Below are 22,876 nucleotides of genomic sequence, written 5' to 3'. Positions count from 1 at the left end.
CTCGTCTAGATGTTATGAAATGTGATGGCCATTTAGTCCATTTGTTTTGGAGGTGAAAAAAAAGAGAGATGTAAATTACCCTGCTTTAATTACATAATCTTTTGAAATTTTTTTTTTTTTTTTCTCTCCTAAGAAGCAAAGTCTGATCAATTTTTTTCGTTCAAGGAAAAAAAAAAATTTTGAATTTTTTTCAATCCATTATCAATAAATCAATACCCAAATGTTGAGAACAAAACCCAAAAACGCCCGATCCAAGAGGGCTATGGAGAAGAGAGAGCCCAAGCTTATTGAAAATACTAAGCAAGCTCTTTTTGTCCCCGGTGCTAACTGCAATCAAATCTTGCAAGATGCTATGGTTGACCTGAACGCGCTAAAGAAGCCTGATTCCAAGAAGTTCCAGCGAAGGAACGAAATTAGACCATTTGAAGATCCTTCATCTATTGAGTTTTTTTCTGAGAAGAATGACTGTTCTCTTGTTGTTCTTGGTACGCACAATAAGAAGCATCCTAACAACCTTACATTCATTCGTACTTTTAACTACAAGATTTACGACATGATTGAACTGCGACTAGACAACTACAAGTTTTTGAAGGATTTCCGGAAAGCAACTTTCCAAATTGGAATGAAGCCTATGTTTACATTTAACGGTACTGCTTTTAACACACACCCTATTTACCAGCACATCAAGTCTCTGTTTCTTGATTTCTTCCGTGGTCAGGTTCTTGAATCATTAGATGTCGCTGGTCTCCAGCATGTTATTTCTATTTCTGCCGACGAGGTTGACGAAGAAAAGCCTCTTCCCAAGGTGAACTTCCGTGTTTACCTCCTCAAGACATATCGCAGTAGCGACAATCCAAAACTCCCTCGCGTTGAGTTGGACGAGATTGGCCCTCGCTTTGATTTTGTTATTGGAAGACGCCAGGAAGCCGATCCTGATATGATTAAGGAGGCTTACAAGATTGCTAAGCAGCTCGAGCCTAAGACTAAGAAGAACATTGAAACAGATGTTCTTGGTGATAAGGTTGGCAGAGTCCATGTCGATAAGCAGGATATTGGCCAACTTCAAACTAGAAAAATGAAGGGTCTTAAAAAGAAGTTTTCTCAGTTAGAAGAAGAAGATGATGATGATGAAGATGAATATGAGGATGCTGGTGATTTTGACGAAATGGATATTGACGAACTTCCTGACACATCTGTCAAGAAGGCCAAAACTAAGTAAATTTATTTTAGGGATAGTTAATCTTTTAATACACAATACATCAATGGTTCTAAATCCTTTTCATTATTTTTTTTAAAGTCATAGTATAAATCTATTATTTTCTTTCACCCGAGTCTATTTGATTTCTCTCTGTTTTTTGTTCTCAATCAGTCTAAGAAGATTTCTGAGAAGCATAGAGATGGTAACCTTTCCTATGGAAGGGACATAAAGAGAAGCATGCTCCTTAACGTTGGGATCAAAGTTTTTCTCACTGGAAAAGTTGATGCAAACAGCACCATCTTTAAGGTACTCAACAGGGAATTTGTAAGAGGGGCTGGGGACACCTGTAACGACAACGTCTGAGTGAGAAACAGCCTCCGAAAGAGGAATATCAACATCAGCAACCTGGTGACGCTTAAACTTAAGACCTTGACCACGAGTGAACTTTTGTGTTCCGGTGATATCAACGGAATAAACGGTAGCACCATCGTTTGCCAAAAGGGCAGCAAGAGGACGGCCAACAATCTCACTTCGATTAACAATTGTTACTGTTTTACCATAAAGTCTGTTTCCGTAAGGAATAAGGGTATTGTAAACACCCAAATACTCAAGAATCTTGACCATAGCTAGCGGAGTGCAAGGAAGAATACTCTTCTGGGTCTCAGCCTTATCGAGAAAGCGAGTGTTATGATACATATTTTGAATGTAAATATGGCTTAAGCCCTCGACATCTTTTTCAGGAGATCTATTGTGATAAGAGATAAGAAAAAAAGAATAAGTATGTTAGAATCAAAAAAAAAAAAAAAAACAGCACGTGTAATTTCAATAGGCAAAAGTTTTGAAAAGTTGGGGAGGACTTTAAAAGTGCAGACATTATTCATCCTATAAGATGCAAGTAATTGTCAAGCACTCATTTAAAAAAATAACAGATAAAAAAAAAACTTACACGACTTGCTGAAGATATTGGTCTTGGCCACCTCCAAAAACAGGGAAGTAAACCATGATACCATCGACATCGTCGTCATCGTTGGCAGCAATGATTGATTCTTCCAGGTCATCCTTGTCGACTTGACGAAGCTCATAAGTAAAACCCAAATCTGTCGAGGTTTTGGCAGTCCAGTCGGCATACATTCGAGCAGCGGGATCAGTGTTCGCCAGGAAACCAACTAGTTTAGGAGATCTACCAAGAGAAGTAACACCATCCTTTACTTCTTGAACAAAAGGTTTCGCGATAGTACTGGCAAGAACAGTTTCTTCAAAGAGCGAAAGGCACAAGTTCACAGTTAAAATCAAAAGATCGCGCAGATCAAGACTTATTTTTTTTTTTTTAAGACTTACTGCAGGGAAAGGCAGCAGCAGGAGCAGCACTCATTTTTAACGAATTACTGAATAAAAAATTTTTTAAAATAGAAAAGCTGAAGTTGTTTTACTATTAGTCAAAAAAAAAAAAAAAAAAAAGAGAGTGATAAAAGAAAGAAATTTGACTAACAATGATTTTTTTTTTATCTCAAAGATTTTTTTTTTTTTTTTTTGGCATACACCTGTACAGCCTTTAAAAATTTTTTTAAGCGTGTGTACCCGTAGCAAACCGAAGCAGCAGCAGAAAATGCATAGAGAGAACTTTGAAATGTCCAAAGCTTTATTTATCCACGGGGGAAATTAATCACGTGTAATTCACGTGCATCTGTAAAGATTACCTAAGCAGCGTACGAGACAACTTTCACTTAGCAAAGCCTCGTGTACTTGTTGCAAGGCCGTGTGTACCTGCTCCTAAAAAAAAAGGTCCTTCCTCCTTCTTTTTTTTTTTTTTTCTTTATTTTATGATTTTAGAGCTGCATTGCTTATTGCTATTTTATTCTTGCCAATTACCCACCATTTTAATAGAATAAATATTTAACGGGGTTCATATCGCTTCACATCTATACTTTTTTCAAAACTTGTGATTTGTGTTCAAAGTTGTTGGGATGTCATCTAAAAACTCCTTTCAGAGACCAGTATGTGTTGTCCATTGTGAATTATTATTTACATAAGATCAATACCCTTTTTTACACTACATCTCAAAAATGTTTGGGAAATTTTAATTTTCATTTTACACTTGTTCCTTCACTCTTATCACTTTTTTATTCAAAAGTTTGAAAGTATCACTGAAACTAATACTTTTTCATTTATTTATTTTACAACAGGAAATGGTCCAATTAGGTATGTCAAGTCATTATAAACTTCTTAAGAAATCGTATATATACTAACTATATACCAGACAATAATGAGTACATATTCGATGAAAATGGTGGCCGAGGAACTCCGGCTTCCACATTTTTTAAACGTTTGGCTTCTTATAACAAACACCACCATAATTCAGACTCCGATTCCCAAAAGTAAGTGATTATTTCCGTTATTCTCTTTCAAATGATTTTAACACGCGATTTAGACCCAAGCAGGGTAGCGAGGCATCATCAAAAGTCATTGGCGCCGCTTATTCTTACGCAGATGCTTTGAAGTTCGATCAACTGTAAGTGCTTTTAGTCTTTTCTCTTTTCTCTTTTCTTTTTTTTAATTCCTAACTTTCATCAGATCTTTATCTTCCTCACAGCCAAACAGTGCCCCAGAATCCCCAGAAATTCACCCTGTAAGCTCTAGAAGACAGTCTAACTTTGACATTGATGATGACTGGGATGCAAATATTGAACACGATTTAGTTCGTGTAAATTCCATTCAAAAGTCTTACGATAATCAAATAAGCCCTGAATTCAAACGCTCACCTAGAAGCCGGGCGGGTGGTTCAGGGATATACCAACATCGCCAAACTAGTAGTGGGAGCTTGCCACTATCACGCTATCCCACATCTTCAACCCACGACATTCCTAAAAATGGCAGCTCACTTAGCTTAAGCCGAATCACATCTTCAGGAAGTAATATAAGAGGTGACAGTAATGGAAACAGCCACAGTACGACTACAACATGTACAAACTTTTATGGAACCCCTAGCAGTAGCATGCGTGAAGACGGGCTAAAGGTACAATTTGATGGAATCGTGAAAGACCCTACAAACTTGTTAAATTCGATCAGTTTAATACCTATCACATCAAACTCCAGTCTTCCTGGAACAAATCCTAGCGAACCCAACCTTCAAGTTGATGGTCCAAATAATACCCAACGACTTTCTCGCATTCATAAATTTAAAAAAATCTTGCATTCTTCAAACGTCGATCTAAATGAGTTAAAGACCCTTGCATGGTCAGGAGTTCCGAATGAGCTCAGACCCATCACATGGCAGTTGCTTCTTGGATACCTCCCGACCAACGCAGAAAGACGTGTAACGACACTGGCTCGAAAAAGAAAAGAATATCTTGATGGAGTAGAGCAAGCTTTTTCATCGGGGTTGGATCAGGTTATGTGGCATCAAATTTCAATTGATGTTCCTCGTACTAACCCCCACATTGAGCTTTATGGCCATCCCACAACTCAACGAGCTCTGGAAAGAATTTTATATCTCTGGGCTATTCGACACCCTGCATCTGGATACGTTCAAGGTATTAACGACTTGGTGACTCCATTTTTTGAAACATTTCTTTCTGCTTATATTGAGGTTGATCCTGAAAAATACGACCCAGGAAAGCTCCCAAAATACGTTTTAGATGCAGTTGAAGCTGATACTTTTTGGTGTCTAACCAAGCTACTTGATGGAATTCAAGATAATTATATTCATGCCCAACCTGGAATCCAGCGACAAGTTGCTGAGTTAAAAGAGCTTACTCAAAGAATTGACGCCAATTTAGCTAAACATTTAAGTAACGAAGGTGTTGAGTTTATGCAGTTTTCCTTTCGTTGGATGAATTGTTTGCTTATGCGTGAAGTAAGTGTGAAAAACACAATTAGAATGTGGGATACATATATTGCTGAAGGTGCATATGGATTTTCTGAGTTTCATGTTTATGTGTGCGCGGCATTTCTCGTCAAATGGTCTGCCCAAATTCAGCAAATGGACTTTCAAGAGGTTATGATGTTTTTACAGGCGTTACCAACCAAAGACTGGGGCGAAAAGGAAATTGAGCTCTTGCTTAGCGAAGCTTACATGTGGCAGTCTCTTTTCAAAAATGCTTCTGCACATTTACGATAATGCTAATTCATTATGAGACGATAGTTAATGACAACTTTTTACGACCAGCTTGTATTTATGTTTGACTGTTATTTTAATGCAAATATATGTCTCTCTTTGTTTGCTTTTTTTTGTTTTTTTTTTATGTTTTTTACGCTTTTATTATAACAAAATACATTAATATTTCCCTTTGTAATACGATAAATCCTAAAGTTTGTTCATAGTAAATGTAAGCATAGCTGCCTTTAAGATGTTTAATGCTCAATAGATGTGATATAAATCACGGTAAGTAAAATGTCTATATCTGGACGAGGTTTATAATTAAAAGAAATAACACCATCAGTTTTTGGTGATATTTTAGCTGCAACACTTGTTTGAATGACTTCATCTCGACTTTCTTGATTCAAAACCTCGCGCGTGGTTGCCGTAACAATTACTTTAGGGGACTGTAAGTTTGGGTTCTTTTCAGTGAGAATTGTAGAAACTATTTCAATAGTTTTATTAGTAATTATTGCGTTTAGTCTTGAGAAGGAATCCTTCTTAAAATCACCAGCAAAGGTTTCAGAGACAAGCTTTTCTATTGCTGAGTCGATTTCAGCGCGAGGGACATTCTTAAAGTAAAGGGGTTAGTAGACCGTATGAGGCATTTAGTATTGATATCACTTTCCAAAAAACAGAAAAAAAATACTCAATTGATACTATAGCACAGAAAAACCTACAATATGAATAGACATTATGTATTTAAATAAGAACGTATTCTTACTTTTACAAGAAAAAGATAAATATAATATGGTGGGAGAAGCACTACTTTTCTGTTCATAAGATCTTAATTAAGTCTCATTAGACACACAATCGTCTTTTGTTGTCGAGCAAAGGAAGTACAAGCCGCTCAAACATTATTTACATAACTATTAAATAATCATTACATAAGTAATTATTTCTATGACAACAAATGTTTTTCTGATAACTTTAGGATTCCGAATCTGGGAAAAAGTAAACAAACTTACCACAACAACAGGGGGGATATGCTAATCTTTTTAATTCTTACGATACTAACTTGTTATTTTTTGTGTATTTCTGAAATATATTGAAATATTCTTATCTTAAATATTAATCAATCAATCAATCAACCGATTTAGACTTTTATTATTTTCATTGTTTCAGTTATTGCATTTGATTTACCAGCCAACTACATTGAGTAGCATGATCATCAAGGAAATATAACAATGGCCAAACTGTCAAAACAAGGCCAGAACTCCCTGGCATTTAGTAATGTTGATGAATGTAAGTAATATCACCTTAGATTGATTGATTGATAACTAACTAATTTACTTATATATTAGTAAAGAAAGTGTTTCTAAAACAAAATCGAACAATAGCCAAGTCGCATTCCATGCTTACGTTAAAAGTCTCTCAGCTTGAAGACCGACTATCTCACTTTCAAACAGAGACTTATAATTTAAAAACTGAAAATTTTGAGCTTAATCGAGTAATTCGGGAATTTGAACAAGATAACACAGAACTACAATCTCATGTACAACATCTTGAGCAACAATTAGAACAACAAGCTCAAAAATACCAACAGAATATTCAAACAGAGTCTGATAGCTCAAAAGAAATCCAAAACAATACTCATCAACACTGTTCTCCTGAAGTATGCGGACATGATCGACCTATAACAACTGAAATGTATCAAAATATTTACAAACTAAATCAAAAACTTGGTGAAGCAGCCAGAATAATCAACTCCTTAAATGTGTCTTTATCACCAAATCGACGAACACGAGGTTCTGATCAAAATTTATTATTCAGAGAAAGCTTTAGTAGGCAATCTTTTGAAAGAACACAATCTAGTTCTAGAACTAATTCTCTATCATCTGTAATCATACATAGACGACACTCTCAGGACATTAAAGGAGATGATACCACTAATAATGATTTCAATAACAACATTCTATCTTTTTCATCTCCAAATATGTCAAAAAGACTAAGCCAATTACCAATTAGACCTACAAGCAGAAACTCTTCGCGACGAACAAGTGGGTTTGTCAATGTATCTTCTCTTATCACTCTAGAAAATTCAACACATAACGAAGATATTACGAATTCACCAGAGCCTTTAGATACCATAGTGTCAAGTGATGGGGTGAAAAACAGCGATTTGATTTCTTCTGATTCCGAAGTTTCTTCAAAAGATTTTGATAGTCTTGAAATGTCCCCAAACAACTTACCTTTTCCAAAACAAATTTCTGAAGAGCCAAATAAGGAAGGTGAAATATATGAGGAAGAAGATATTAGATGGAACGACAAAGAAAGAAAAATTAGCAGTAATTCTGAAGTTCCCGAGATTAACAAGTCTTATGAAGGCATTGAAAATGTCTCTAACAATTCAACTATTGAACATGATAACGAAAACGAAGAAGAACATGAAACTAAAAATCAATATAGCGACTCTGAAGAAGATGATGAATACGACTCCTGCATACCAGAAGAGGAAGAGGTTTCTTCAGAAGAAATATCTCTTGTACAAGATAACATTCAACAAAAAAACAATATCACATCAGAATCGTCACCTAAGAACGAAGTTTTAGTTGAAATAAAGCATCTTAAAGAAAGGGAATGCGCTGATGTCATTGATTTAACAGATAGTATCGATTCTTCCAGCATTGAGATTGACGAAAATTGTGATCAAAATTCGCGTGATTTTCAAGGAGTTACATTTAGAAGATCTAAACAAGTTTCACGAAAAGTCTGTAACGCAACTTCGTCCTCGGTAATACCAATTCATCAAGATTTGTCTCTTTTAACAGCTCATAACATAGCTAATGATTGTTCTCCCGACATTGCTTTAAAAACAAAAACTAAACTTAATAACTCAGTAATTTTGAACAATAGTTTCAACTCAAAAGGTAATTTTGAGTCTGATAATGAAGCTGCTTTAAGAAGTTCAGTATCATTTTCAAATAATATAGCCAAGTTAGGACAGAAAAGTCAAACTGACATTGAGAACCTTACAATTAACATTAGCAGCTCTTTTTCAAAAGAAGTTCAACAAAGAGTTGACGAAAATAATTCTAACACAGATCAAAGCATTACACAAAATTCTCTAAGAACCACAAACGTACAACCATGTTCAAATACAAAAGCCAGAAGGACAAAAAGATCTGCAACATCATCAAGACGAGCAGCAAGGTCTGCTGCATCTCCAGCTTCAGCAAAACGTCCTTCACCAAACGAAACAGAAACGATGCCAGAAACCCTCTCATCTTTGGCTTCTATTTCAAATTCAGTGTCGCCCTCATCGTTTAATGCAATGATTCCGAGGCGTCCCCGGAGAAGCTGCTCAAAAAATATAAGTTACACTCTTCCATCTTTGTCCACCAAACTTCGAAAAGAAGTCAATTCAAATTTTGATGCAGTGGTAACAGAGACAGACATTATAACAGCAGCAGCAGCATCTGAATCCATTTCAAATAAGCGCAAAAGGAGAGTAACATCTGAAAAAGCCCGCAAGAAAAAGTCTTTGGACAGTCAGTCAGACCCAAAACTTGATTGCAGAAAAAGTACGGACACCTTGGTTCAAGTTGTACCAAAATCTCTTGAAAACACGCCTACAAAAAAAAGTGTAAAACGAACAAAGACATCTGCGGTTGGAAAGGAAAATATTGATCCTTCATCAGATTTGATCATTATGTAAATATAAGGATGTGTATACAATAAAAACTGACTCAATCTTATAATAAAATTATTCTACATGTAAAACTCTAGCCTTAATCAAAAAAAGGAAGTGAGAACAATAATTTATCAAAAAATTATACACAAAAAAAAAACAACAATTCACCATAATTTATTTTTGCCAAAAAATGAAAGATAGGTCGGCTGTTGCTGTTGTTGTTGCTGAAGAGCTAATTGCTGAAGTAATTCTTGAGATTGTGGATCTGATTGTTGCTGTTGTTGTAATTGTAGAAGTTGTTCACGTTGGAGCTGCGATTGATGCAGCGCTTGTGTTCTTGCAGTTGCAACAATTCCACGAGCAACTTTGGTATCAATATCTTTTCTAGAGCATACCATCGCCTCAAACAGTTCTAAAGGAACATCCCAAAAGTCCATTCGCATACCTAAAAATATTTCTGGAAGTGATTCGGGTTTAGCTTCCAAAGCAGAAAGGAAATGTTCAAAAACGCGAAAATGACTTTGAACATGGGCTTGATCTTCATGATTTTTAGTGAATAGAAGATATAAAACCTCGATATCAGATTTAATGCGATCAACTGCTTTTGAGACTTTTAACGATACTCCTGAATTAAGTAAAGATCCCAAATAGTGAATAATAGTTTCTTCAAGTAAGTCGTCTAAGAAAACATCAAAAATAGTTGGATTCAAGTGTTCTCGACAATCTGAAACATACTCTTGAACAGTATCGGAGACCTGATTAATTGGAACACCTTTATACCAAGATGATTTCGCAAATATAGATTTGAAGGCCGGTTCCAAATCCTTGAAAATTATATTGATTAATCCCCGAATGCAAGATTTAGCAAGTGATATAAATCCATCACAAACAGAGTTCCATACAGCAATGATTGGCGTTTTATATTTTGCTGAGACCATGTCAGATGTTTTGTTTGAAAGTACTTCTGTATAATCTGCACCACGAATTTGATCATTAGCTAGAGCCATAAGGTATTCAAATAAACCACCAGGTACAGGAACATAATTTGGGTCTTTTTCCTTTGCTTCTTCTGGATTAGGTGCATCGCTAAGTTGTAATTCTACCTGTTGGCGCATAGTTTTCTCCCAAAAAGATTGTCGTTCTTTCAAAATATTTCCACATTCCTGAACAGTTCCAAATAATATTCTACCTTGACCACTTTCTGCAGCAACATCAATCTGTTGCGTTATAATAGAAAACATTATAAATTCGCCTTGAAGCGCAAGTTTTTTGTCGTCACCAACTTCAGGAGGAATTGCACGCTCAACAAAGTTGACCGTTTCAGTTGCGGCCATATTTTTTCTCCATTCATGAAGTTTTGAAACAATAAGGGCGAGATAATCATCATATAGCTTTTCTTCGCGACCATCTAACAATGGGGGTACTAAAAGACCAGCACTTTCATCGTCGTCATCATTTTTTGATATATGCAACACCTTTTCCATGTGTTTGTAATAACTTTTGACATATTGAAGAATTTTAAGAAGTATTATAGCACTTGGTTCAGTTTGAATTATTTCATCAAGCATTCGGTAAAGTTCGACATGATAAAAATTAACAAATTTGTTAAAAACTTTCCATCTAGCGGGCATGCATTTGACTAATTCAAATTTGACTAATCCCAAATCTGTAAATATCCAGTTTAAATTGTCTAAAATCAGGTCTGGGTCGTTATTAAATGCAGCACGACATTCAACAAAAAGGTTATGAATTGATTTTTGTACCGCTTCAAAAAATCGTTCCGGATATCCACGTCTAATTCTATGGAGTTTTTTCAAAGATCCCATCAAAGTTTTCATAGTCTGTTTCTCATGATCCACAGAATCATCAGAACCATTATTCGTATTTGGGAGACCAAAAGGACGTTGGCCTATACTTCTGCGAAATGAAGAGTTAACATCCTCAAACTTGCCCCCGTTCCCAAATTTAGATTTACCAGATTTGTCACCTTTTTTTTCCTGGCTCAAACTTTCCTGTTTAATCTCCTCAACAATCTGAGCCGCTAAATCTTGTTTTTCTTCGACATCAATAATTTTGGCCACTCTAACAACTAATGATTTATCTCCTGTTCGAACAATTTCAAGAAGATTCTCTGATATTTCAAATAGAATGGAATCAAATCTGGACACAAGATCATCTAGTGGTGCAAAATGTTTTTTGATTGTTCTTCTGACATCTTCAGTTGAGTGAGAGGCGTAAAATTGGGCATTATCATTTAAGTCGCGTAATTGAGAAATTTGAAAATGAATTGCCAAAAGTTTAGGCATAGGAGATTCCAGTTGAAATTCACCATCAGCATCAATTAAATCTTGAATTCTTTGGATTTGGAGATTAAGGGTTTTAAAATTATCAAGAAACTTCTGTGTCTCGACAAAGTTCTCATGAATTTTAGAAATTCTATTTATCTTTTCAAAATGTAACACTGATTCTTCAGAATCAACACGAAGTTTGTCGATCTAAAAAAAAATTAATATTATGATAAAAGCAAATTTTTTATCACTTACCTGATTTATTTCAGTCTTCATATCTTCAATAATTAATTTAGTTTTGGATAATGAGTTTAGCCCTTTCTAAAAGACCTGTTAATTTAAAACTTCTCTTCTGTTTAAATTTAACTTACTAAGGTTAAATCAATACGAGATTGAACATCAGCCTTGAGCCTATTATCTATTGCGGCCTTTTCCCGTAAAAGTCGCTGCTTTAATATTGTCACTTTTTCTAAATCCTGCAAGAGTGTTAGGTTAAGAGCTTTTAATTTTTTTTCTCAAATACGACGTACATCTTGATGCCGAAGTAGTTCAGAAATCCTAAAACAACCATTAGGAAAATATTCTATGAATCATATCAAAAATAGAAACGTACCGAACAGCTGCAGATGCGCTTTGGTTGTTCACAGTCATTGTAAAGACAATTAAACCTTAGTAGAATCTGAAAAGAGCAAGTGTTTATTAATGTGTCTAGTAGCCAGCATATAAGTTGGTTGAAAAGTTAATAATGGCGATATCAAAGCCAAACAGTAATAAATGGCCACTTGAGCCTTTTTTAAGCGTACAAAAATTACGGTAAACGTAGAATTTCAAACCTTTATAATATATTAATAATATTTAGGTAATAAGATTAGCTAATCCATAAATTAAAATCTATTCATTTAATTAAATTACCTAACCTCAGTACTCTCACATAAAATATCCCAAATTTCCATCTCAATAATGACAACTCCAGAGCTAAGAAGAAAAGTATTATACCTATATAAAGAATTAATTTACATGGGGAAAGATTATCCGTATGTTTTGTTTAAATTTAAACTTTTTTTGTAAAAAGTACTGATCAATAAAGCGCTGGATATGATTTTTTTATTAAAAAACTTCGTAAAGCTTTTCGAGGAAAGGCTGGAATCACAAACCCCGACGATATTCAAAAAGGTCTGAATTTTGGGGAATATATCAAGAAAGGTAAAATAACTATATATTTCTGTTATTTCAAAATTTACTAATTACTTTGTTTCTATAGAGCTTATTGCATTGTATTCTTTAAAAACATATCGGTTTTTAAAAAATCATTATTATAAAGAAGAAAACAAATAATTTGATATTAATTTAGAGGTTTTCACTAAGAGTTGTTTCAATTGGAGATCTGGTAAACCAACAATGATGAGTGTTAATGGCTCATTGGGTTCAAGTAATTAAAGACCTGCACAGTCCCACAACCAGGGAAAGAGAATTTTTAATTAAACCATTTCCTGGTTATTTTATTTTTATAATTTGGTAGGTCCTCTATTTTTCATTACATCATATCATCGGTTTTGTATCATAGCATATACGTTTTAATCATAGCATCAAAAGAAAAAAAAAAAACTTCATTTAATTTTTATCAAGAGAATTGTATCTTAAGAACTTCTCAATGAGATCCACATGTGTAAGCTATAAGGCATTAAATGTCAGTCACTAAATATTCCCCAAAATAAAGTAATTAATTCACTTACAACCATTCTTCGGCAACAATATCTTTTCAGTTTTAACTTGTCCAGTGCTTGGCTAAACTATTTGTTAATATAATCGTTTTAGAAAAAAAGAAAAAGAAAAAGAAAATCCACATACCATTCTGTCTTTCCGTCTTCCAAATACTGAAGATAAGTTTCCCATTTGTCACCAACAACCTTACAGAATATGTTAATAATGATGAAATTCTTATATTACCTTTTCTTAACTTACCTTACCACAGGAGAAACAACGAACTGGAATAATCATTTCAAAATATTCTTGAGATCCAATATGTTAAAACCCTTTGATTAAGCTTTATCAAACTGTGATATAGGTGTAAAGATGTTTTTGTGGCGCGCTAAAAGTCAACATTTGTCAGTCAAGGTAGAGTAAAACTAAAGCTAGAATTACAGGTTTGGGACTTAAAAGACGCGTTTAAATAAAAATAATAAATAAATAATAACCTTACATACATGAGACTTAGAAATAACACTTATTATCTTTGATAATAAACGAAATCAAATCCGGCAGTAATGAAACTGATAAAAGGTGTTAACTGTGTAAGGTAAAGGCTTCTACAAAACTGAAAATTTTGTGTTATGACTTTCTCATAACCCTAACCACTTTTGTTCAAGCAAGCTTAGCTCATCTATCCTGCAACAGCTTCACCTCAATGAAAAAAATAGTTACCCTGACTAGTGCTTTTAAATTAACAATTAACACTTTTAATAGTAAACATATTATGAAAAAATTTGACAAAAGAAAACTTTACAGTAAAATGAAATGTATAAAAATTTATAAAATATATAATTATATTTTCATTATTTAATAAATCATTTAAAATTATAATATTTTTTTTATCTAAAAATTAATTCCTTGAATTTTTTCAGTTTGAAATTGTCAGATATAAATGTTAAGCCGTATACTTATCATGTGATATATTACATAATAATTTTTTAAAAAAATTTTCCTTTTCATTTTCTCAAATTTTTTTCTTCCTAGTTCAACCATAACCCAAAAAAGTCCAGCCAAAAATGGGTACTTCTATAAAGGCTTCAGAAGTTACTTCAAGAAAGACTTCTTGGAAATTTTCTAAAGAAGTTGGAGGTTTTCTTCCATCCGTAAAACCTATTTTTTATAAAAATAGAAAGTAAGTTACAATTTACTTATTTCAAAAATTTGGAATCTAACTTTTCCATCAGATACCTTATTGTTCTTGGTTCAGTAGATGTTAGAATATATCAAATAACTACGAGACAATGCATTCGAAGAATTGCAGTTGATGGAACGAAATATGCACATATGTACCTTGGGCAAAATGGAAAGTTGTGGCTTTTTAGTCAACTGGGTCAAGGAATATTTGTCGACCTTGAGGATGAAAACGGCCAAATTTTTTTAACAACCCTTGATCTCCCAATATATGAGATTGTTGATATTATTGATGATAAAACCTTTATTATAATTTCATCTCTTGATCAAGTTTCTTCAAAGTCTATTCCCGGTCACCGATACCTTCTAAAGCACACTTTGAAGGACGGAAAATCGATTTTTGCTGATGAAAATGTTCAAAAGTCTAAAGATAGTTCGCGATGGGATACATCGGTGATTTTTCATATTGATTACAGCAAAAACTTCGCTATTTCTAACAACAAAAAATATTTTGCTTTCACTACCAGTTATTTAAGTGATACAGTTGTGGCGGGACAATTGGATGAAGAATACAATCTTATTCAAGCAATGGAGCCTATTCAACGAAAACACAGGACGCGTGCAATCGCGATATCCGATACGGGTGTGGTTGCTGTAGGCTCTGTTGGTGGAGCTATTGACCTCTATTATGAAATCTTTGACAAAAATAGACCTTCAATTATATTTCCAAGAGCTTTGAAATGGCACATTGATCCCGCAAGAGCACTATCTTTTTCCTTGGACGGAAACTATTTGTTATCTGGTGGTAATGAAAAGGTTCTTGTTTTTTGGCAGCTAGATACGGGCCGCTCTCAGTTTCTTCCTCGTCTCACTGGTGAAATATCTGATATTGTTGTTGATTCATCAAGCGAACTTTATGCTGTTAGAATGGCTGATAACGAAATAGTTATATTTTCATCTTTGGATTTGCTTAGTCGTTTACAGATTGCTGGCGTGAAAGCTCAGATTCTTTCTTCACAGCAGCTGGCCAATGATTCTACTGCAATGAAATCTAAAAAGACCAATACTAATGTACCAGTCTTTTCTTGTCCCTTTTTTATCAATCCTAAAACAAAAAGTTCTTATATACCTTTAACTTATTCATCACTTATTCAAGTCTATGATACTAATAGGGATGAACAGGTTGGCATGATCACTGTTGCCCCAGCTCTTCAAACTGGTAAAGTAAAGGTGGAAACCCAAATCCGAGATCCCAAAGTTACACATGTTAGTTTTACTCCTGATGGGAAGTGGATGGCTACTGTTGATGAATATATTCCACCAAGCATTGATCCGTTACTTTCGAAGGGAGACAGGGAAATTAATTTAAAGATATGGAGAAATACCGATGGCAATTGGGTGCTTACAACTCGTATTTCTGCACCTCATGGTACAAATGTTCGAATCAGTAATTTAATAGCCGCTGGATCTTATTATAATAATGGTCATGCATTTTTGACCAGTAGTGAGCATGGAGGTTTAAGATTGTGGATGCCCGAACTTATTAGTCCCGAAGAAGTTTCAAACGAGGGTAAAATTTCTAAAGACGCGATTATCAAAGTCGATAAATCACGACTAAACTACTCATGGTCAGTCAGAAAAGATATTCCAGGAATTCTACATACACCTTCCCGAGTTAGCGCTTCTTGGTCTACCGATGGATCTGTGATAGTGCTATCTCTGGGTGGTGCTATGTATATTGTGGATGGTGAATCCTTTGAAATCAAAGCAAGTCTTCCAAATATTGTCGATACTTCAATTTATCAACTTCACATAATTGGTAGTAGACTTGTTATTCTTTCACAGACTCGATTGGCTGTATACGATCTTATTAATGGTGCTCAGGTTTGGTCTGTTGGTATTACTGTTCCGGAATTAGATTCTCAAAATCTGCTGGCAGTTGATTCATCAAATGGCCTGATTGCTCTAGCAGTCAACAATCAAGGAAAAAATAAGATTGCGAGAATTATTATATTTTCTATCGATACTCCAGTTCCTGTGCATGTTGAAAATGTACCATCTTATATTTTGTGCATTCGTCATGTCCCTAGTACTTCGTCCACATTTCAAATTTTGAACCCAGATTTAAGGTTTAGTACTCTTTCTCCAGCTACTGAAAAGCAATCTAATTCAACTTTTGAGCTACAACAACACTCAACATCTTTTGAAGATTCGATTAGCAATCTTTATTCATCATCAAATGGGCTTCGTTCTTCCACTACTGCACCAGCTCTTGATTTTGATAGTGTATCAGATGTTATCACAGCCACTACATTTGATTCCGCATTTGAAGATGCTCAAACTGGTGGATGCTCAATGAATGAGTTGTTTGAAAATGTCTTTAGCGTCCTTGCCAACAAAGCTAATTAACTTCTATATGTAATAATAAATAATTTCTTGATTATTTTTACAATCTGTCAATTTTAAAGTTAGAACAATTCCCTATTTAGCATTTTTATTTCTATTTTCAAATTTTTTTTTTTCAATATGATATATATACAGAAGTCCTATGATTTTTATAGAAAATCAAATTGTAACGTCCAAATTGGCAATATTTAATTAGCTTGTATTTATATCTGTAAATTTTTAATTTTTAAAATTCAAGTCTAGGGGTTTAAATCTTTGAAAATGGCAACTTTATAAAACTGATTAGTTTTGAGAAAGCAAAAATCTCTTCTTTTAAACACTTTAATGGTAATATAGCTAATTAGAAATAGCTTATAAGCTATTTCTATTCCATATATATTTAGAGAAATGGATAATAACTTAAGCGTCTCCCACTTAACCCCCACGCTTTGTGACAATGCCAAGCTTACGTAAATGTTACAATTAGCTAAGAGACCAATACTTTTTGTTAATGAAAAAGTACTCGTCATTTCTTTCTCTTAGTTTTTCTTTCACATTTTAATTAATTTTCTCTCTTTTTTAATTCACTTCAATAGTAATGAACGAACCAGTTTACGACACCATAGTTGTGGGTGGTGGTATGTCGGGTGTTAAAGCAGCTGCTGATTTATCAGCTGCTGGTCACTCTGTTATTATACTGGAAGGTCGGGATCGGCTTGGTGGTAGATTGTTTACCGACAGAAGTAATGGCCCAATTTATGAGCTGGGGTGTAGTTGGTTCCACCAAACTCTTGATAATCCACTTTACGATCTAGCTTTAAAAATTGGGTTGAAACCGGAGTATGACGATGTAGGTCCTGGAATTTACGATAACAATGGGCCCTTGGATCCAATTGGCAAACTAGGCCAAGCAGCATCTGACTTTTCTCCTTGGACTACTCTATATTTTGACAAAAATCCTAATATTGAAGATATTTCTTTAAAAGACCTTGTTGATTTGTTTATTCAAGAACATCCTAATCTTTCCGATTACCAAATGCAAGAAGTCAAACGCATTTTAAAAATTCCAACTTTAATTAACGGCTCACCTGCTGATCAAGTTTCTTCCAAGTTTGGTTCCATTCCTCCACTCGGTCGTGATGCTTTTGCTACAGGGGGATACGATCAGATTTTGGAATATGTTTCCAAGCCCATTGAAAAAAAGAATATATTTTTTAACACTGTTGTTAGTGAAGTTAAACGCCTTGACAATGATTTGGTTGATGTGATTACAGAAAACGGTAAAAAATTTACTTCTAAGTACGTTATCATTACTGCACCCATTGGAGTTTTACAAAAAGAATTGATTAAATTTACACCTAGTCTTCCTGAAAAAATTGTTGAAGCAGTAAATGGACTGGGAATTTCACAAATTGGCAAAGTTTATTTTCAATTTGATGAAGTTTTTTGGCCAATTGATTCTAACAAATTTGTTTTTGTTGGAGATATAAATGGAGAATATACCCCTATTCTTATATCAAACTGGTACCTTTACAATGGCAAGAAACAATATCCTGGTGTCTTTTTGATTGTTCCTGCTCCATTGATTAACAAGTTAGAAGCCAATCCCTCTCAAGCGTTCGAAATTTTGAAGCCTGTACTAGAATCTATTAAGATTGATCGCAAAAAGGCTGTGCCAAACCCAACAAAGTTTAAAGTAACTACTTGGAATAGTGATAAATTAACAAATGGCGCTATTTCAAGAGCAAAATTGGGAATTAACCCTTCAATTGCTACGAAAAACTTTGAAGAAGGTGCTGGTAATATTAGATTTGCTGGAGAGCATACTACCTATCGTGGTTTTACTTTTGTTCATGGTGCTTGGATAAGTGGTGAACGTGAAGCAAGATACATTTTGTCAAAACTTTAATTGATATATTTAAATATTAACAGTTAATTTTACTCTTCATATTTATTTATTTATTAATATATTAATCCTTTGTGCTCCTACTATATAAATTTTTGTTTTCACGATTAACTTTTATTTAATTTTAACATTGTATCTCCAACTTCCCGAAAATAACTCCTGATGTCAGGTTATGAGGATCAAGGAGTAAAAGACCAAACCTATTCAACTTACTTCCATTTGTCTCCATCAACGCTTATTTTATTTGTTAATATTTCCAAATAGAGATAAAGCTAACAATTTCTTGCAAGCCATTTAAATTATTTAAGAGAGTCGACATGCACATACTAGGAGATATCTGTTTCAATATTTTTATTTTCTCTTGCTACAAATTACACTCAATCAAAATGTCTCAAACTATTTTCAGCTTTATCATACAATTGTAGATATCCATTTCAATACTGAGTCTTTAAAACCATGCAATTACATAAGCATAAACAGATCAAAATTTAATATTTTTGTTATCTAATTATAACTAAACTAGCACTAACTTAATTGTCATAAATTAATAATAACGTTAAAATGAGGCACTTTTGTGACGATTAAAATTTGTTACAAACTAAAATCAATGTAACGTGTTCACATCACCCAAAAATTGGAAAAAAGCCCGCTCTTACGCACTTTGTTGAAATTATAAGAATGTGCATTCTTTGCTTTCTACAAAATCTGAACACAAACTTTTTTTAAATATGGCGGCAGCAGATGTTATAAAGGAAGACAGTAATCTTCAGAGCATTATTGTGCACTTACAGCGTGTTCTTTTGTCAGATAATGTTCTTGCTACGCACTCAAACGAGCCTAGGTCCCAAGTCTCTTCTACTACCTCGGATGACTATTTAGATCAGCTTGCTCCTATTGTCAGAGATGCACTTTCGTTAAATCAAACGGAAGAACTAAGAAGTAGCTTAGACACTATCACTAAATCTAAAGATCAAGAAATTGAAATATTGTGCAACGGTAATCAAAATGTAAGATACTCATAAGATGTTATAAACTGACAAACTAACGGAATGAAAGGAATATATGATGTCTATCAAACAACTTGGTGCTGTATCCGAAGAAACAGACAAGTTAAAAAATGAAATATTAAATTTAAACTCCAATATGCAGCAAACAGGACGTGTTCTATTAGACAGAGTAAGCTATTTAGTTTATCCTATTGGTATATGACTAACAATTTTGTTTAAGAAAAATGACTATCTCGAATCAAAATCAATTAGAGTCAATGTGGATATGGCCGTTGAGGCGGTAACTGCTTGCCTGCAGGTTCTTGATATCACCAACAAGGTATATGAACTAATACGAGATGGCCAGCGGTTTGCCGCCTTAAAAAGCATGGATGATCTTCAAAATATTCATTTAAAAGAAGTTCAAGACTTTGGTTTCGCGCAACTTATCAATAAAAATGTCCCAGCTTTGACACAAGTTGTACGATCAGACTCTTTGGCAGATCTTGACGCTTGGATACAGAATATTGGAGAACTGAGTAAAAACATAGGATATGCTGCCTTTGAACACGTGGGTTTATTGCGAGAAAACTGGAGGAAAATCCAAAATAAAAAACAAGAGTTACGGAAATATAAGTTTAATTCTCCTGTTGAGTTATCATATCGAGAATCAAATTTTAATTATCTCAATAACTCCAAAGTAAAGGAAACACTATCATCTTTATATGAATGTTCCTTAATTCATACCAGCTTAGGGCTTTCGATTAGTTTTCATGAGCATTTCGATATTCAAATCAAACCAAAAAAAGAAGAGATCGTTCCGGTAACTCTCCCTTTTGATGTCAGTAGTGTGGAATCAATGAAAACTACTCTTCAAAAGCTGCAAGATATTTTCGCTTCTGCGGCTGGTTTTGAAATAATTGACAAGACAATTTCTCGACAGATTAAGGGTTTGCGAAAAAGCGAGGCAGTAGATGAGTTTTGGATTCAAAACTCCCAAAAGCTCATATCTAAATTCAAAAAATCATTAGAGGGAGTTTCTGATAAGGAATTTCTTGCTGATTTGCGATCTTATTTAATCCTATTCACTCATACAGTGGAAATATTCAATTTTGATGTTTCAAGCTTATATTCTTTTATCATTGACTTATTCAAGCATTTTATTTTGCTATCCAAGGCGGAATTTGTGAAAAACTTTACCAATAACTTGGATAATGACGACTACATGCCCATGATGGCCAACTCATTTACAGAATATAATGATATTTCTAAAAGAATTTGGTGCAAGAATCCTATTATTGAAGGCGAACTGGTAGTTTTTCCCCGGATGCTTTACTTTTCACCGATATATCTCGTTTTTTGTACTGGGATGCAAAAATTCATTGATGGCATAGAAAATTTTATGAGCGATTTAAATGTGGATCCTTGTCTTATTGAAGATTTGATTCAGGAAATAATAGATTTGGTGCTTGTTGATAATGTTTGTGCAGCGTTTAAAGAAAGACTTTCTTCTACCACAAGAGAAAAAATCGTTCAAATTTTACTTAATTTGGAACATTTTGAGTATGCTTCCACTGAAATAGAAAAAGAGCTTGAAGCTCATAAGACATCTGGAAGAAGTACACCTATAATTTTGAAAAGCACCGATGCTTTTAAAGAAGCTCGAAAACTTGCTGAGGCTCGTATTTTTGAACTTGTCAATGCAATTGTTGATGACTTTTTGGATATAGCCGATTATGACTGGCTCACCAATCAACGACACACGGAACCAAGTTCTTATCTTACGGAAATGATAAACTTCTTAAAAACAATGGTTAATTCGACGTTGGTCAACCTCCCTCATAACGTCAAAAGTTTTTTATACCTAGATGCATTTGACCATTTGGCCGCTTCACTTTTAAAGTTTTTAATTGAAGCTAGTGATAGCTTGACACCTGCTGCAGTATCAAATTTTGATATGGATGTTAGATATCTTGAAAAATTTGTTGACGATATGGCCAAAGATTCAAATGAAATGAGCTTGACTACAACTTTTACTGAACTTCGCCAAAGCATTGATCTTCTTAGAGCAGAGGATATGAGCGAATACAATAATACTATGACTCGCATGAAAAAATATGACAGAGTTAAGCCAGAAAATGCACAGGCCTTATTCTACAAAGCAGCAAATGCTGTAAGACAGCAACACCCTCCTAACTCTGCTAATCATTCTCCTGCAAATTCCATCAATGCTTCAACAGGTTTCAGTTTGAAACAATATTATAAAACTGGAGTCGACAAATTCAAAAAATAGAAATTCCCACATAAATAGTTTAATATATGGCAGATTTTAATATTTTCATGTAAATCTAATTAAATTGGGTTGTTGTTTACCAGAACCAGCTTTTCTTATGAATGTTATTGTGTGTTTTTTCACCAGCGCTAAGTTCTGTTTGACTTCCAGCTTCTTTAATTTGACAATCGAGTTGTGCTACTTTTTCGTATATTTTCTTTTCAAGATCGTCAAGTTCCTCTAATACGGAAAACGGTTAATGATTTTTTTATAACTTAATAAAAAAATAAGATTACATACTTTTATACTGAGCTTCTTTTGTTTCAAATTCTAGATTCCACCAAATAGCATGAAGTGTTGAATATGTCAAAAATGCATAAAGAAATACTCTACTCACAGGAGCTATCATGTCTGCAGCTTTGAGCTATAAATTAGTTCGAGTTAGTTTGAAAATTTAAAAGTATATAATAAACAATACCTGTTCTCTAGGCGACGAAGAGGTGGCAGATGATGAAACATTCCGCTTAGAAAATAAATGTGATTTTTGAACAAGTTTTTGATTGATAAATAAATGATTCCCAAAGTAGCGGGGTTTAAGATGTGATAATCGAAACATTTTTGAACCGGTTTTAAGAGTGGGAAAATGGTGGTGAGTTTTAATTTTCCTTAAACAACTAACAAAGGTGTTAGCCTATCAAAATTTAATTAGCTAACCGCCATAAGCTAATCAGCTTATATAAGTTTTTTTCTAACTTAGTTATTTCTAAGACAATATAATATAGGGCTTGGGGAATTTACTAACTTCAGTCAAGCATTCTGGTAACCAAGTCAGAACCAAAAAACTATCATTAATTATTTTTTATACATAATCTTCATAAATATATTAAAATAAATATATATATATATAGTTAATATATTAAAATAAATATATAGTTATTTTTACTATTATATTAATAGCAAAAATGTTCCATTAGCTTATAGATGGATTATAATAAAATGATTTTATCTCAACCTTGAGTACTATATACAGTGTCACTAGGGTCTGTTTCTGGCATAATTCGACACTACCCTAACCAAAAAAAATGCCTCTAGTTGTGCATGGTCAGGACGACCACCAAAGATTTCTGATAGGGATAAAAGGGCCATTTTACGAGTCGTTAGGAAATATCCTTTTATTGAGACACAAGATCTT

The 22,876-nt window shown here is 34.0% G+C and overlaps 11 protein-coding genes across 11 annotated transcripts; 6 read left to right on the top strand and 5 right to left on the bottom strand.

Moving 5' to 3' along the window:
• Positions 1 to 220: 220 nt before the first annotated feature.
• Positions 221 to 1,219, top strand: SAPINGB_P000728 (uncharacterized protein; the record flags this gene model as incomplete). Its single annotated transcript, XM_031995451.1, has 1 exon — positions 221 to 1,219. One exon carries the CDS (start codon positions 221 to 223, stop codon positions 1,217 to 1,219), a length of 999 nt encoding a protein of 332 aa, XP_031851342.1.
• A 114-nt stretch (positions 1,220 to 1,333) lies between these two features.
• SAPINGB_P000727 (uncharacterized protein) lies at positions 1,334 to 2,570 on the bottom strand (the record flags this gene model as incomplete). The annotated part of the gene is made up of 3 exons (XM_031995450.1): positions 1,334 to 1,943; positions 2,145 to 2,451; positions 2,537 to 2,570. The coding sequence occupies 3 exons, from the start codon at positions 2,568 to 2,570 to the stop codon at positions 1,334 to 1,336; spliced, it is 951 nt and encodes a 316-aa protein (XP_031851341.1).
• An 814-nt stretch (positions 2,571 to 3,384) lies between these two features.
• SAPINGB_P000726 (uncharacterized protein) lies at positions 3,385 to 5,315 on the top strand (the record flags this gene model as incomplete). The annotated part of the gene is made up of 4 exons (XM_031995449.1): positions 3,385 to 3,397; positions 3,456 to 3,573; positions 3,627 to 3,707; positions 3,770 to 5,315. The coding sequence occupies 4 exons, from the start codon at positions 3,385 to 3,387 to the stop codon at positions 5,313 to 5,315; spliced, it is 1,758 nt and encodes a 585-aa protein (XP_031851340.1).
• Positions 5,316 to 5,548: 233 nt separating this feature from the next.
• Positions 5,549 to 6,028, bottom strand: SAPINGB_P000725 (uncharacterized protein; the record flags this gene model as incomplete). The annotated part of the gene is made up of 2 exons (XM_031995448.1): positions 5,549 to 5,905; positions 6,014 to 6,028. 2 exons carry the CDS (start codon positions 6,026 to 6,028, stop codon positions 5,549 to 5,551), a joined length of 372 nt encoding a protein of 123 aa, XP_031851339.1.
• A 492-nt stretch (positions 6,029 to 6,520) lies between these two features.
• SAPINGB_P000724 (uncharacterized protein) lies at positions 6,521 to 8,991 on the top strand (the record flags this gene model as incomplete). Its single annotated transcript, XM_031995447.1, has 2 exons — positions 6,521 to 6,578; positions 6,638 to 8,991. 2 exons carry the CDS (start codon positions 6,521 to 6,523, stop codon positions 8,989 to 8,991), a joined length of 2,412 nt encoding a protein of 803 aa, XP_031851338.1.
• Positions 8,992 to 9,131: 140 nt separating this feature from the next.
• On the bottom strand, positions 9,132 to 11,906 carry SAPINGB_P000723 (uncharacterized protein; the record flags this gene model as incomplete). The annotated part of the gene is made up of 5 exons (XM_031995446.1): positions 9,132 to 11,462; positions 11,511 to 11,576; positions 11,627 to 11,731; positions 11,786 to 11,813; positions 11,869 to 11,906. 5 exons carry the CDS (start codon positions 11,904 to 11,906, stop codon positions 9,132 to 9,134), a joined length of 2,568 nt encoding a protein of 855 aa, XP_031851337.1.
• A 960-nt stretch (positions 11,907 to 12,866) lies between these two features.
• SAPINGB_P000722 (uncharacterized protein) lies at positions 12,867 to 13,253 on the bottom strand (the record flags this gene model as incomplete). Its single annotated transcript, XM_031995445.1, has 4 exons — positions 12,867 to 12,926; positions 12,989 to 13,040; positions 13,104 to 13,162; positions 13,218 to 13,253. 4 exons carry the CDS (start codon positions 13,251 to 13,253, stop codon positions 12,867 to 12,869), a joined length of 207 nt encoding a protein of 68 aa, XP_031851336.1.
• Positions 13,254 to 14,020: 767 nt separating this feature from the next.
• On the top strand, positions 14,021 to 16,544 carry SAPINGB_P000721 (uncharacterized protein; the record flags this gene model as incomplete). Its single annotated transcript, XM_031995444.1, has 2 exons — positions 14,021 to 14,136; positions 14,189 to 16,544. The coding sequence occupies 2 exons, from the start codon at positions 14,021 to 14,023 to the stop codon at positions 16,542 to 16,544; spliced, it is 2,472 nt and encodes an 823-aa protein (XP_031851335.1).
• A 574-nt stretch (positions 16,545 to 17,118) lies between these two features.
• Positions 17,119 to 18,429, top strand: SAPINGB_P000720 (uncharacterized protein; the record flags this gene model as incomplete). Its single annotated transcript, XM_031995443.1, has 1 exon — positions 17,119 to 18,429. One exon carries the CDS (start codon positions 17,119 to 17,121, stop codon positions 18,427 to 18,429), a length of 1,311 nt encoding a protein of 436 aa, XP_031851334.1.
• A 725-nt stretch (positions 18,430 to 19,154) lies between these two features.
• On the top strand, positions 19,155 to 21,705 carry SAPINGB_P000719 (uncharacterized protein; the record flags this gene model as incomplete). Its single annotated transcript, XM_031995442.1, has 2 exons — positions 19,155 to 19,433; positions 19,654 to 21,705. 2 exons carry the CDS (start codon positions 19,155 to 19,157, stop codon positions 21,703 to 21,705), a joined length of 2,331 nt encoding a protein of 776 aa, XP_031851333.1.
• Positions 21,706 to 21,781: 76 nt separating this feature from the next.
• SAPINGB_P000718 (uncharacterized protein) lies at positions 21,782 to 22,300 on the bottom strand (the record flags this gene model as incomplete). Its single annotated transcript, XM_031995441.1, has 3 exons — positions 21,782 to 21,924; positions 21,985 to 22,108; positions 22,163 to 22,300. The coding sequence occupies 3 exons, from the start codon at positions 22,298 to 22,300 to the stop codon at positions 21,782 to 21,784; spliced, it is 405 nt and encodes a 134-aa protein (XP_031851332.1).
• Between the last annotated feature and the right edge of the window lie 576 nt (positions 22,301 to 22,876).

Source organism: Magnusiomyces paraingens (genome assembly GCF_902498895.1).
Source record: "Magnusiomyces paraingens strain CBS 517.90 genome assembly, contig: contig1, whole genome shotgun sequence".
NCBI lineage: Eukaryota > Fungi > Ascomycota > Dipodascomycetes > Dipodascales > Dipodascaceae > Magnusiomyces > Magnusiomyces paraingens.
This window is presented reverse-complemented; position numbering and strand designations above follow the sequence as displayed.